Source organism: Cebus imitator, unplaced genomic scaffold (genome assembly GCF_001604975.1).
Source record: "Cebus imitator isolate Cc_AM_T3 unplaced genomic scaffold, Cebus_imitator-1.0 Scaffold432, whole genome shotgun sequence".
Taxonomy (NCBI): domain Eukaryota; kingdom Metazoa; phylum Chordata; class Mammalia; order Primates; family Cebidae; genus Cebus; species Cebus imitator.
In genome coordinates, this window is record NW_016107747.1 from 20,929 (window position 1) to 35,962 (window position 15,034).

A 15,034-nucleotide genomic window follows, 5' to 3' on the forward strand; every position below is an offset into this window, starting at 1 on the left:
AAAATTAGCTGGGCTTGGTGGTATGCATCTGTAATCCCAGGTGCTCGGGAGGCTGAGGCAGGTGAATCACTTGAACCTGGGAGGCGGAGGTTGCAGTGAGCTGAGATTGTGTCACCACACTCCAGCCTGGGTGACAAGGGTAAAACTCTGTCTCAAAAAATAAAATAAAATAATAGATGTTTTTCACTTTTCCTTCCTATCCTTCTCAAATGTGTGATATTTCATTAAATAGTGTTCAATAGGTACCAGCTGGGTTCAGGGCACTCTGGGGTCACTCTGGCTGGAGTGCAGGGTTGGGATGAGGGGATAGTGTGGTATCAGAGGCATTTGAACCACAGCAACTCCATTTTGAATAGGGGCTGAGTGAAATGAGGCTGAGACCTGCTGGGCTGCATTCCCAGGAGGTTAAGGCATTCTTAGACACAGGATGAGATAGGAGGTCAGCATAAGATATAGGTCATAAAGACCTTGCTTATAAAACAGGTTGTAATAAGGAAGCCAGATAAATTCCAGCAAAACCAAGATAACAACAAGAGTGACCTCTTGTCATCCTCACTGCTACACTCCCACTGGCGCCATGACAGTTTACAAATGCTATGGCAATGTCAGCAAGTTGCCCTATATGGTCTAAAAAGGGGAGGCATGAATAATCCACCCCTTGTTTAGCATATCATCAAGAAATAACCATAAAAATGGGTAACCAGCCGCCCTCCGGGCTGTTCTGTGGAGTAACCATTTTTTATTCCTTTACCTTCCTAATAAACTTGCTTTCACTTTATGGACTGAATTATTGTGGTAGATCCAAGAACTCTCTCTTGAAGTCTGCATTGGGACCCCTTCCCAGTAACATGCGCATGTGCAGGAAGGTGGAGAAACAGCTCCAGTCATATGTTCACCCAGCCAGAGTAAGATATAGTAGGAAACCAAATACAAACAGAAAACCAGCAGAAGAAAAAAGAGGAAGAACAGCTGTGGAAAACATGAGTGCCATAACTGTCATTGTCATTTGGAAAGAATATTTCCACATTTTCACAGTAGAGGCGTTGTTACATTCCCTGGTCTGGGGCATGGCCACGGAGATGAGAACATTACACATAGCTCCTTGGAGCATGCTGCCAAACATGTCTAGATCTATAAGGAAAATACCAGGATTGGCAAAATGAGACAATTCCTGAAGTAAACTGCTAGCAAAGTAGGCAAAATGGTCAATTCTAAATAGAAATAAATTAAACGAGGCCAGGCACGTTGGCTCATACCTTTAATCCCTGCCCTTTGGGAGGCTGAGGACATGAAAATCGCTTGAGACCAGGAGTTGGGAGAGCAGTGATCCTCCTGCCTCAGACTCCCAAGTAACTGGGATTACAGGCATGTGCCACCACACCTGGCTAATCTTTTTATTTTTAGTGGAGATGGGGTTTCACCATGTTGGCCAGGCCAATCTCAAACTCCTGACTTCAGGTGATTTGCCTGCCTCAGCCTGTCAAAGTGCCACCATACCTGGTCAGGTTTTTGCATTTCTGATGACTGCCACTCAGACCTGCCAACTGTTCCTGTCGTCCCCACCCAGGAATCACTTCAGCCCAAGAGGATAGCTTCAACTCCATAAGATCTAATCTCTGACCCAACCAATGGGCTCCCCACTCCCTGGCCCCTGCCTGCCAAACTATTCTTGAAAAAAGGAAAGAAAAGAAAAACCCTAGTCTCCGAATTTGTGGAGAGACTGTTTTGAGTAATAAAACTCTGGTCTCTCATTCAGCTGGGAATGAAAGTCTCTCCCCATTGCAGTTCCTCTGCCTTGATAGATTGGCTCTATCTGGGAATCAAGCAAAATGAACCCACTGTGTTACTAGAAAGGGGTCCTGATCCAGACCCCAGGAGAGGGTTCTTGGACCTCATGCAAGAAAGAACTCGGGGCGGGTTCATAGAATAAAGTAAAAGCAAAATTATTAGAGAAGTAAAGAAACAAAAGAATGGCTACTCTGTAGTCACGGTAGTGGCATGGGCTCAACTGAGTATACTTAGTTATTTCTTGATCATATGCTAACTAAAGGGTAGATTATTCATGAGTATTCTGAAAAAGGGGTGGGCAATCCTCAGAACTAAGGGTTCCTTCCTGCTTTAGACCATATAGAATAACTTCCAGACATTTGTAAACTGTCATGGCACTGGTGGATGTGTATTTTACCATGCCAAAAATACAAAATACATGTAATACATTATAATCAGTGTACTTTGAGCATTGAGGATGACCAGAAGTCACTTTCATCACCATCTTCGTTTTGGTAGGTTTTGACTGGCTTCTTTACTGCAAACTGTCTTATTAGCAGGGTCTTTGTGACCTTTTTTTTTTTTTATGAACATGGCTCACTGTATCCTCCACCTTTGAGGCTCAGGCTCTTCTCCTACCTCAGCCTCCTGAGTAGCTGGGACTACAGGCACGTGCCATCACACCCAGTTAATTAAAAAAAATTTTTTGTAGAGACAGGGTTTTCGCTATGCTGTCCAGCCAGGTCTTGAACTCCTGATCTCAGGCTATCTGCCTGCCTCAGCCGACCAAAGTGTATATACACTTTTTTTTTTTGAGACAAGGTTTTACCCTGTCACCCAGGCTAGAGTGCCTAATGGTGTGATCTCGGCTCGCTACAACCTCCACCTTCTGGATTCAAGCAGTTCTCATGCCTTAGCCTCCCGAGTAGCTGGGACTAAGGTGTGCACCACCATGCTTGGCTAATTTTTGTATTTTTTGGTAGAGACTAAGCTTCACTGTGTTAGTAAGTCTAGTCTCAAACTCCTGACCTCAAGTGATCTGCCCATCTTGGAAAGTGCTGGGATCACAGGTGTGAGCCACCTTCCTGGGACAAAATTATGACAATAGCCGCATGTGGCTAGTGGCTACCATATTGTACAGGACAGATCTAGAACACAAGTATTCATCATATATCAAACGCCTTAAATCTATATCTGATCTTTACTCTGGAATGTTTTGCAATCCAATTTAGTAATCAGAGGTGTTTATACAATCCTCAGAACTAAGGGTTCCTTCCTGCTTTAGACCATATAAGGTAACTTCCAGACATTTTCATCATGATGCTATTTAGATTTTCATCATGATGTTATTTAGAACAGTGAAAAAATGGCAACAGCTCAAATGTCTAAAAAGAGAAGATTGGGCTGGGCACCATGCCTCACGCCTGTAATCTAGAATTTTGGAAGGCTGAGGCAGGTGGATCACCTGCAGTCAGGAGTTTGAGACCAGACTGGCCAACATGGTCAAACTCCATCTCTACTAAAAATACAAAAATTAGCCGGGCAAGGTGGCTGGTGCCTGTAGTCCCAGCTGCTCAGGAGGCTGAGGCAGGAGAATTGCTTGAACCCAGGAAGCAGAGAGATTACGTCGCTGTACTCCATCCTGGATGACAAAGCAAGACTGCATCTCAAAAATAAAAAATAAATTAGGAGATTGGTTATATAAATTATAGTATAATTAGTATCAGTCAATCAATCATTAAAAAGTAGAAAATGCTCATAATGTCATGTACATAAACATTATAAAACTGGTCCAGACACAAGTGACTCATGCCTGTATTCCCAGCACTTTGGGAGGCTGAGGTTGGTGGATCAGTTGAGCCCAGGAATTCAAGACCAGCCTGGACAATATGGTGAAATCCTGTCTCTACAAAAAGTACAAAACTGATCTGGGTATGGTGGTGCGTGACCGTAGTCCTGGCTACTTGGGAAGCTGAGGTGGGAGGATCGCCTGAGCCTGGGTAAGTTGAGGCTGCAGTGAGCTGATATCCAACCATGGCACTCCAGCACTCCGAAACTGTACACAAGTATAGTTTCAGTTACGTTTAATGATAAATATTATTAAAGGATAGGGAGATGATATATGGGGGAAAAAACTTCACTTGCAGGAAGGAAGCAATCCAAAACAGTTACAGCATGTATTTCAGGGTTGTTCAATTATAGCTGTTACTTTTTCTTCTTTATACTTTTCTGAAATTCCTGTTTTCTGTAATGGCCCTTTATTACTTTTACATTACCAAAAAAATAAAGCAGTCTAGCATCCGTAGAACTTCTTTCTGAACTTCTTAAGAAGTGAACTAAATCCTTGTGACAATTCTAGTAGAAATACTGTTTCAACATGTAAGATTCTTATCCACCATGAGCTAAATGATATCTCCCAGAAATAAGAAAATGGGTTCTTTTAGGATATTTTCTTTTTTCTATAGGGGAAAGGGGAACTTTTCATTCACTCTCTGAAGGTTCAGTAATTTGAGCCTCTGAAATAAACTTGACAGTAGGCAGATTAACAAGAGGACAGACATAACAAATTTATTATGTGCACATATGCATGGGGGCCTCACAAAATATGAAACTCCTAGAAGGGCCAGTTTGCATACCATCTTGAGGCCACAGAAAGGCATAGGGGACCCGGTGCTTGGTGAGGTGCAGAAAGGGTGTGGAGAGGGAACACTTGGTGCTGCACTTGGTGGGGATGCGGAGAGAGGAGGTAATGGCACAAATTATTGAAGGGAGATGGGAGGAAATGCACAGCCCACAAAGGTTGTCCTATGCAGACAAAATCTCTCAGGTAGCACCCTTCAGAATGGGGCCGCTTGTAGCCATCTCTATCTGGGAGGTGTCCACCCATTACCTCTTCTTTCTGTGATATGATTTTTCCTCGCTCCATCTCTAGGCAGATAAGGGGGCCTCAGAGAAAGCCTCTGACTGCATCTGCTGTTTGCTAATGTAGATTTCCTTTTACAAAATTCTTTTGTAAATTTCTTTCGCAAAAAGATTTTTTTCAGAGCTATTCTCGTGTCTTCAGTTTCTCAGAATAGCCATCTCAAAATATGCCAAAATATTTTTTGAGGTGGCCTATTTTTGTCTTCCACAGTCATATTTTAGGGTGATGTTTTTAGCCCCAACATTCCAGTCCCCCAGCCCCTGAATGTCATGGTGAGGTGCCTTGGACAGGATATTTTCACCTGTCTGGCTGGGTTCTCCATGGCTGCTATGATTTTGGAAATGTTTATTCTATAGTTTAGGGAAATTTACTTAATTGAATTATTTATTTAATGATTCCCTAACACTTCCAGGACTATCCCTACCACCTCTAGCACACACCCACACCCACATACCCACAAACTCACATACACACACACACACACACACACATACACACACACACACACGGTTTCTAGTAATACCCACACCACCTCCAACACACACACACACACACCTCCAACACACACCTCCAACACACAGACACACACACACACACACACACACACACACGGTTTCCAGGACAACCCCCACCACCTCCAACACACACACCTCCAACACACACACACACACACACACACACACACTCTTCCAATACACAGACTCACACCTGCAACACACACACCTCCAACACACACACACACACACACAAACACACACACACGGTTTCTCCTGACACTCCTTTTTTTTTTCTTGAGACAGTGTCTCAATCCTGTCACCTAGGCTGGAGTGCAGTGGTATGATTGTTACTGAAAAGGTGTCCCAATGCAGACCCCAAGAGAGGGTTATTGGAGCTCGAGTAAAAAAGACTTTGGGAAAGTAAGAATTTGAGTAAAGTGAAAGCAAGTTAAGAAAGTAAAGAAATAAAAGAATGGCTACTCTGTAGGCAGAGCAGACTGAGGGCTGCTAGTTGGCTATTTTTATGGTTATTTCTTGATTGCATGCTAAACAAGGGGTGGATTATTCATGAGTTCTTAGGGTAGGGGGAAAGGGTGGGCAATTCCTGGAACTGAGGGTTCTTCCCGTTTTAGACTATATAGGGTAACTTCCTGACATTGCCATGGCGTTTGTAAACAGCCATGGCACTGGTGGGCATGTCTTTTTGCATGCTAATGTATTTGATTAGCGTATCATGAGCAGTGAGGACCAACGGGGGCACTTTCCTTGCCATCTTGGTTTTTGGTGGGTTTTGGCTGGCTTCTTTACCACATCCTTTTGTCAGCAAGGTGTTTGTGACCTGTACGTTGTGCTGACTTATCCTGTGACTTAGAATACTAACCTCCTGGGAATGCAGCCCAGTAGGCCTCGGCCTTATTTTACCCAGCCCCTATTCAAGATGCAGTCATTGTGGTTCAAACACCTCTGACATGATTATGGCTCCCTGCAGCCTCAACTTCCTAGGCTCAGATGATCCTCCCACCTCAGCCTCCCAAGTAGCTAGGACTACAGTTACATGCCACCATGCCTGGCTAAATTTTTACACTTTTTTTTTTTTTAATAGAGATGTGGTTTTACCATGTTGCCTAGGCTGGTCTGCAACTTCTGGGCTCATGTGATCAGCCTGTCTTGGCCTTTCAAAGTGCTGGTATTACAGGTGTGAGCTATGGCCTGGAACTCTTATTGTAACTGCCTGACAGGTTCTTCCTGCCCACTGCACAAAGAAAATAAATTCTCAGCATCGGGTCAGGTGCAGTGGCTCATTCCTGTAATCCCAGCACTTTGGGAGGCAGAGGCAGGTGGATCACTTAAGGTCAGGAGTTCGAGACCAGCCTGGCCAACTTGTCTCTACTAAGTATACAAAAATTAGCTCAGTGCAGTGGCGTGCGCCTGTAATCCCAGCTACTCGGGAGGCTGGGGCAGGAGAATTGCTTGAACCCAGGAGGCAGAGGTTGCAGTGAGCCAAGATCACACCACTACACTCCAGCCTGGATGACAAAGTGAGACTCCATCTAACTTTGTGACAAGGAAGCCTAGCGTGACTAACTCCATTTTGCTCCTGATCCCCTGGAGGGATAACCTATAGCTTTTAGGTTAACTGCTTTTGTTTATATTGCACATAGGCCAAGCTAACTGTGGGAGGAAAATAGTTTATAGTTTAACTTTAAAGCAAGGATAGTAATAGTGCCTCCTCCAAAACTAACCCCTGAGGAGATAAGGAGGCTGCATGCAAGTAATAATGTGATGTTAAAAATTTATAAGAGCCTTGTGACCTGACCAAGGACAAAGTTTCATCACCTCCTTGGACGTTTGCTGTCACCCAGGTGTCTGTGATCACTGGTCACTTCATGACCTCAACTCTCTCCCTCTTCCACGTTCCCCTCACATAAAAGGAACCTGAAATTTGTGTTGACTTAAAATGGTTCTTTAGGACTCTACTCTGCCATTTTCTTGGTTTGCTGGCTCTCTGGATAAAAGTCACTTTCCTTGCCTCAACCCCTTGTTTCTCAACTTATTAGATGTCCTATAGTGAGTGGTACATGCTTTGGACTTGGTTTCATGACCCACAGAATCATCTAATCCTCCTGGGATTTTGGCAAAGTTGTGTGAAATACAGCCGCACCCGTATATGTATTGTTTATGGCTTATGGCTCTTTTCATGCTACAAGGGCAGAGACTATATGGCCAACAAAGCCTAAAATATTTACTATCTGGACCTTTTATTTATTTATTTTTTTGGAGAAATGGCACTTGCTATGTTGCCCAGGCTGGTCTCAAAACTCCTGGGCTCAAGTGATCCTCCTGCCTCAGCCTTCCAAAGTGCAGGGATTACAGGTGTGAGCCACCGTGCCTGGCTCTCTGGACCTTTAAGGAAAAGTTTGTTGACCCTGGTATAGATGACTGGTAGGGGAATGGTCAAGCTAAGATACAGCCATATGATGGAGCAGAATATAGTCAATGAACATTGTGTCTAGGGAAAACAATGTTTTCAATATTTTAATAGAATGTTCACATTATAATGTTAGGTTAAAAAAAGCTAAATATGAAAGTATACAATCTGTTCTGAACTATATAAAATATGTACAGAAAAATAAACTGGCAAGAAATTTAGTATCATAAAATAAAATAAAATATTTTATTTTACTTTTCTGAGACAGAGTCTCATTCTGTCACCCAGGCTGGAGTGAAGTGGCATGATCTCAGCTCACTGCAACCTCCGCCTCCTAGGTTCAAGCAATTCTTCTGCCTCAGCCTCCCAAGTAGCTGGGATTACAGGCACGCATCACCATGCCCAGCTAATTTTTGTATTTTTAGTATGTATGGTGAGTGGGTCTCACCATATTGGCCAGGCTGGTCTTGAACTCCTGACCTCAGGTAATCTGTCCACCTTGGCCTTCCGAAGTGTTGGGATTACAGGCATGAGCCATCACGCCCGGCCTAAAATATTTTCATTCAGTTTTTCTGTTGTTGTTGTTAGAGAGACAGGGTCTTGCTCTTGCACTCAGGCTCGAGTTCAGTGGTGCAATCATAGTGCACTGCAGCCTTAACTCCTGGGCTCAAGAAATTGTCCCACCTCAGTTGCCTGAGTAGCTAGGACTACATGCACACATCAGCTAATTTTTACTACTTTTTGTAGAGATGGGGTCTCATTATGTTGCCCAGGCTGGTCTTAAACTTCTGGCTTCTCTCATCACATACTTCTGAAAAAAATAAGAAGAAAAAAAAGAACTCATGGCTTTGCCGGGCATGATGGCTCATGCCTATAATCCCAGCACTTTAGGAGGCTGAGGCGGGTGGATCATCTGAGGTCAGGAGTTCCAGACCAACATGTCAAAACCCCATCTCTACTAAAAATACAAAAATTAGCCAGATATGGTGGCACATGCCTGTAGTCCCAGCTACTTGGGAGGCTGAAGCAGGATAATTGCCTGAACCAGAAGGCAGAGGTTGCAGTGAGCCGAGATTGCGCCACTTCACTCCAGCCTGGGTGACAGAATGAGAGACTCTGTCTCAAAACAAAAAAAAAAAAAGAATTCTTGGTTTCAAGGGAGCCTCCTGCCTCAGCCTCCCAAAGTGCTGGGATGCTGGGATTACAAGCCTGAGCCACCATACCTGGCCATAAAATATTAGTACTTTTCTGTACAACAGCCAGAAGGTCAGAGGTAGAACTTGGAGGGTTCAGATTAGGAAATGAACTGGTTATATCCAGAAATCCAAAAAGTGAGACATGGTGCTCTAAGGTAATGCAGGGGGGAGTTAGAGAACAGGATGCTGCACAGAGTAAAAAAGTAGTAGATAAGCCGACCCGGTAGGAGCATTAGTGTGGGGAGAAAAGAAGGGACTTTCCAAATCAGCCATGGTGACTGAGGCATTGACACGGGAACATCCCCATTAGATGCAAACTTTGTATGGGGAGAATTTTTCCTGCTACAACATGGTCTGTGCCCTACAAACGTAAGTGTCAGCACAAGGTGTGCAAGGCAAGGGAGCAACAGGGGAAGGGAAAGGACAACATCAAGAATTCAGTCCTGGCCAGGCGCGGTGGCTCAAGCCTGTAATCCCAGCACTTTGGGAGGCCGAGGCGGGTGGATCACGAGGTCAAGAGATCGAGACCATCCTGGTCAACATGGTGAAACCCCGTCTCTACTAAAAATACAAAAAATTAGCTGGGCATGTTGGTGCGTGCCTGTAATCCCAGCTACTCAGGAGGCTGAGGCAGGAGAATTGCCTGAACCCAGGAGGCGGAGGTTGCGGTGAGCCGAGATCGCGCCATTGCACTCCAGCCTGGGTAACAAGAGCGAAACTCCGTCTGAAAAAAAAAAAAAAAAAAAAAGAATTCAGTCCTTTGTGTAGTGACAGTCAAAAGCTCCCAAACTCCAGGGAGCTCCAAGAGTAAGATGACCAGCCATCTGGGTTTGCTGACACTGTCTTGACTTTAGCATGGCAGCCACACATGGCAGGAAACCCCTTAGTGTGGGCTCACAGTTGGCCCCACTCTACAGCCATGCTATACCAAATTAACTTGCCCCTTAATTTGCAAGTAATTGAAAGTGGGTACAAGTATCTATAGAGCAAACACACCATTACAAAGCCTTTGTTAGCCTTTGCGAAGTACCTGAGAGTGGATTTGTCTCTTGTTAGACACTTCTGCAGTGGACAGTTGGGTTGGAATGCCTTTACTCAATGAGAGCTTTTGCGCAAAAACAGAAAAAGGGCCTGCTCTGGGTAAATGCAGGCCTCATAGTTTGGTAGAAGGCAGCCTTCTGTTAGGCCGTAGCCGAGGCACACAGCTTGTCAAGCAGCGCCGCGGCTGGAATTCAGGACCCTGTCCTCTTAGCAGGCATCTTCGTACAGTGCACAAACCACACAATTGTAGGCAGCAGACCTGCCACTCAGACTCCAGAGAGATCTGCTCCCTGGCCCAGGTGCCTCTGACATCCACAGTGCCAGGAAATGCAAAACTCTTTCTTGAGCACTGAGTTATGTATTTTTGTCTAGGGACTGTGCCTGCTGTGTCTTTGAAATCCAAAATAAACACCGGATTTTTAATTTTTTCACATAGAATAAGGACCTACTGGAAATAGATGAAAAAGACATCTGGAGGGGAAATATTGAAGCCAAGAATGAGACTGGAGGTGGAACTCGCCCTTTTATTTTGATTCTCTGATTCCAAGAAGGAACCCACTGGGCTGCAGGAGCATGGCGACCACCCCTGTCTCTTTACAGCAGCCCCTTCCTCATGGGTGGTGCCGTGAAGGTCCCCTTTCTAGCCACTCCATCTTCAACGTCGTCACTGCCCACTCTCTCACTCCTCTTTCTGGGTCTCTGACAAAATGTTCATTAGATGTTTAAATTGTTTTCGAAGTCTTTTTTCTATTTCTCTGTACATCCTATCTTTTTGTCTCTTGGAAATGAGGAAGGAGACCGGCAGCACTTGTCTTCTGGTCACAACCGTGCTGACCGAAAGATGGTCCACACAGGATGAAGTGAAGAAACCGGCGGAAACCAGCAGATGGTGACAAAAGCAATCCCTAGCCGCCCTCATTGCTCATTAGCATAGGACATTCCCCCCAGCGCCATGACAGTTTATAAATGTCATGACAACGACCTGGAAGTTACTGCCCCTTTCCATGACGACAAATTTTCTGGGTCATTGTCATGGAAAGGGGCACTAACTTCCTAGCTCTTTCTTGCCCCTTAACTTGCAAGTAGTTGAAAGTTGGTACAAGTAGCTATAAATAGAGCTGCCAACAGCCCACACATTGCAGACTCTGGGCTCACTGCCTAGGAGTTACCTCTGCTCTGCCAGGAGAGGTACAATTCATGTAAGATTGCTGTTTAACACCACAGGCTTGTCCTTGAATTCTTTCCTGGTGAGGCTGACAACCTTCAGGGCTAAACCCCAGTTTTGGGGCTTGCTATCCTGCAGCAGAATTACGTTCTCCAGTCCTGTCTCCCAGTTCTCTACTTCCCGCTTCAGTTTTATATTTTTTTGTCGTTAAACCTATGTGCTGAAGTTAGCATGTATGTACACATGTATATATGTTTGTTATTACATTTTCTATTTCTATTTGGTTCTTTTAAAAATAGACTACATTGCCTTTCATAGTTTCCAATTCATTGAAGACATCGACAAGTTTGCCTTAAAAAAAAAGTTTGGGCTGACTCTGGGTACACTGCCTATGAGTTAATTTTGCGTCACAAGGTTAATTGTAATCTATATACATAAATGAAATGAAATAAAATAAATTCAGCCTATTTGTTTAAAAGTCTACATCTGATAATTCAATATTTTAACTCTTTGCAGATCTGATTCTATTATTTGTCTCTTTTTTCTGCCAATTGCCAATCTTGTACTGTATGAGTTATCTATGACTGTATGTTGGACACTGCTTTGGGGTATTTTTGCCTTGTTTGGTTTGAGAGTCCTGTTCTGTCGCCCAGACTAGAGTGCAATGGCACGATCTCAGCTCACTGCAACCTCTGCCTCCCAGGTTCAAGCTATTCTCCCACCTCAGCCTGCCGAGTAGCTGGGACTACAGACGCCTGCCACCACACCTGGCTAATTTTTTGTATTTTTAGTAGAGACAGGGTTTCACCATGTTGGCCAGGCTATAGGTGGACTGCCAAATGTGTGAATCCGTTGGACTGGAGCTGGGTGTCGAATTTAGATTTTTTTTTTTTTTGAGACAGAGTCTCGCTCTGTCACCTAGGCTTGAACACAGTGGTGCAATCTTGGCTCTGTGCAACCTCTACCTTCTAGTTTCAAGCGATTCACCTGCCTCAGCCTCCCGAGTAGCTGGGACTACAGGCATGTGCCACCACATCCAGCTAATTTTTTGCATTTTTAAAAGAGACGGGGTTTCACCATGCTTGCCAGGATGGTCTCGATCTCCTGACCTCGTGATCTGCCTACCTCAGCCTCCCAAAGTGCTGGGGTTACAGGTGTGAGCCACTGTGCCCGACCCCAATTTAGATTTAAGACTTTCCTTTTTTTCCTGTCAATGCTGTGTTATCTGCATTATCTTAAAAGAATTCCTTGCTCCCTCTGGGCCTTGGTTTGTCCATCTGTGAAGCAATATGATTTTACTGCATCAGCAGTTCCCAAATTTTAATGTCCACCTGTGCCCTGGGGAGTTTGTTAAACAGCAGCTTTTAATTCAGTAAGTCTGGGATGGACTCTGAGAGTCAGTGAGTCGATCTAAGAAGCTCCCGGCTGATTTTAATACTCCTCATCTGTGGGCCACACCTGGAGTAGAAAAGTTTTACTTAAACCCTACCTTCCTCTCCTGTACAAGTCTAGGCAAATAGGGACCTTCCCGAGGCCCACTGATTAAACAAATCCCCTGCACAACCGGTTAATTCTGCCTCACATTTCGGAACTGCGTTCCCATCCCATGTCCTCTAGAAAGCCTTGTCTGGCATCTCTGCCTGCAGGGCATCCCACCAACAGCCTGACCCTAAGCACTGTGGGCATGCCTCTGTTGTATTGCACTGTAGTCACCTGCCCAGTGTCAACACCCATGTGCTCAGTGCTAGTATAGTGCCCCGCACATAATTGGAACTCAGTAAATATTTGTGGCGTAAGTAAATGGAAGAACAAACCAACGTAAATTAAAACTAGAGGTGGGAGTCAGGGATGACTCAGCATGTTCCTAACCAGGGCTTAAAAGTTAGGACTCTGGGATGGGCACGGGGGCTCACGCCTGAAATGCCAGCACTTTGGGAGGCCGAGACGGGCAGATCCGTTGAGGTCAGGAGTTCAAGATTGGCCTGGCCAACACGATGAAACCCTGTCTCTACTGAAAATACAAAAATTAGCCGGGAGGAGTGGTGCATGCCTGTAGTCCCAGCTACTTGGGAGGCTGAGGCACAAGAATCACTTGAACACAGGAGGTGGAGGTTGCAGTGAACTGAGATTGCACCACTGCACTCCAGCCTGGGCAACAGAGAGAGACTCTCAAAAAAATAAAGTGAGGTCTGTTTATTCTCAGAGCTGCAGATATCAACTCAGTTCCTGTTACGGACTGAATTGTTCTAAATTGAAGCCTTAACCTCCCATCCCCCATGACTCCGTTTGGAGATGAGGCCTTTAAAGAGGTAATTAAGATTAAATGAGCCCATAGGGGTGGAGTCCTAATCTTATAGGACTGGCATTCTTATAAAGGAGGAAGATGCCCCAGGGATGGCATGCACACAAGGACACAGCAGGAAGGAGACCGTGCACGTCTCGGAGAGAGGCCTAAGGAGAAGCCAAATCTGCCTTGATCTTGGACTTCAGCCTCCAGAAGTGTGAGAAAACAAATTTCTGTTGTTAAAGGCACCTAGACCGTGGCATTCTGTCATGGCAGCTCCAGCTGACCAATCTAGTTCCTGGCCTGAGTGTGGAATGGCGCCGCTGGGCTTCTCGGCTTCTCGGCCTGAGCAGAATTTTCTGACCTCCTGGAGGAGGTACTCAGCTTCTTTCAGCTGTTCCTCTGAGGCAGAAGAGCAGATTCTCCTCTGGGCTAGTTCTGTTGAGAAAACCAGAGAAAAAAGGCTCTTCCAGATGGAATTTGTGACACCCCCAGCACTGCTGATTATTCTTGGTAGGACATGTCTGAATTCTAAGACTTCACCTTCAGGTACCACATTCTTGCCTGTTCACTTCCTCCTAGTAACTATAACCAGAGATTGTCTATGGCTTTTCCTGCCTTTCCACATTCTCTTCTTTTGTTTTTTTGGAGATGGGCTGTCACTATTTTGCTCAGGCTGGTCTCAAACTCCTAGGCTCAAGGTGATACTCCCACCTTGGCCTCCCAAAGTGCTGAGATTACAGACGTGAGTCATCACACCCAGCCCACATTCTCCTCTAGATCTCAGGGGCTAGAAGCCTGGAAACTGCATTTCCCAAACTTCCTGGTCAGCTGGGTTCCTTGCCAGGCAGGTTCTGCTAGTGGAAGGCACTTACGTGAAGTTGGTTGGAAGGTGGGAGGGAGAGGCCATATTTTTCTGTTTATGATGTTTATCAGTAAGTATGGTAGGCAGCTGTGGGCCCTGCAATGCTAGGGCGCTGGGGTGAGGGCAGCAGGGGTGGCTCTGGTGGCTGCTGCAATACCACAACCAGGTGAACTCTTGGCTTTCTGCCCAGTGGGAAAGGCAGTGATCGTCATGGTAGTGGCAGTATCGGCAACACTACAGATGCATTTATTGTGAGTAGGCTCATGCTCATGGGCTCTGGGTGAAAACTCTTCTTTTTTGTCCCTCTAGCCCAGTGGGGGGTTCCAGAAGCTTCCTACAATCATTGGTTTGTTTTTTTTTTTTTTTTTTTTTTTTTTTTTGAGACAGAGTCTCATTATTTTAGCCAGGCTGGTGTACAGTTGTATGATCTTGGCTCACTGCAACCTCCGTCTCCCAGATTTCAAACAATTCTCCTGCCTCAGCCTCCTGAGTAGCTGGGATTACAAGAACCCGCCACTACGCCCAGCTAATTTTTTGTTTTTTTAGTAGAGATGGGGTTTCACCATGTTGGCCAGGCTGGTCTTAAATTCCTGACCTTGTGATTCATCCACCGCGGCCTCCCAAAGTGCTGGGATTACAGGCGTTAGCCACTGCGCCTGGCCTAATTGTTGGTTTCTTAATAGCATCCAGTGACTGTGCTTGAATTATTGAATTGCAGGAGGTGTGGTAGTAAAAAGGGGTGACATACCCTCTATTTCTGATTGGATGCTTGGACGCCCTGGTTCTAATCATAACCTCTCCACTCTGCATGGGTGAATGATGTGCCTCTCTGGGCCTCAGTTTCTCCATGTGTAAAATACAGTGATTG

At 45.2% G+C, this 15,034-nt stretch overlaps 1 protein-coding gene across 2 annotated transcripts in view; it reads left to right on the top strand.

Moving 5' to 3' along the window:
* LOC108290354 (tRNA N(3)-methylcytidine methyltransferase METTL6) overlaps positions 1–11,484 on the top strand; it is a 27,822-nt gene extending 16,338 nt beyond the window's left edge. For both annotated transcript variants that reach the window (XM_037731931.1, XM_017510144.2), the window contains exon 5: positions 10,289–11,484. Coding sequence is in view for 1 of the 2 variants with exons in the window: in XM_017510144.2 (XP_017365633.2) it covers positions 10,289–10,293 (5 nt within the window). In the remaining variant the exon portion in view is untranslated. The remainder of the gene's footprint in view (positions 1–10,288) is intronic.
* The last annotated feature ends 3,550 nt before the right edge of the window (positions 11,485–15,034 follow it).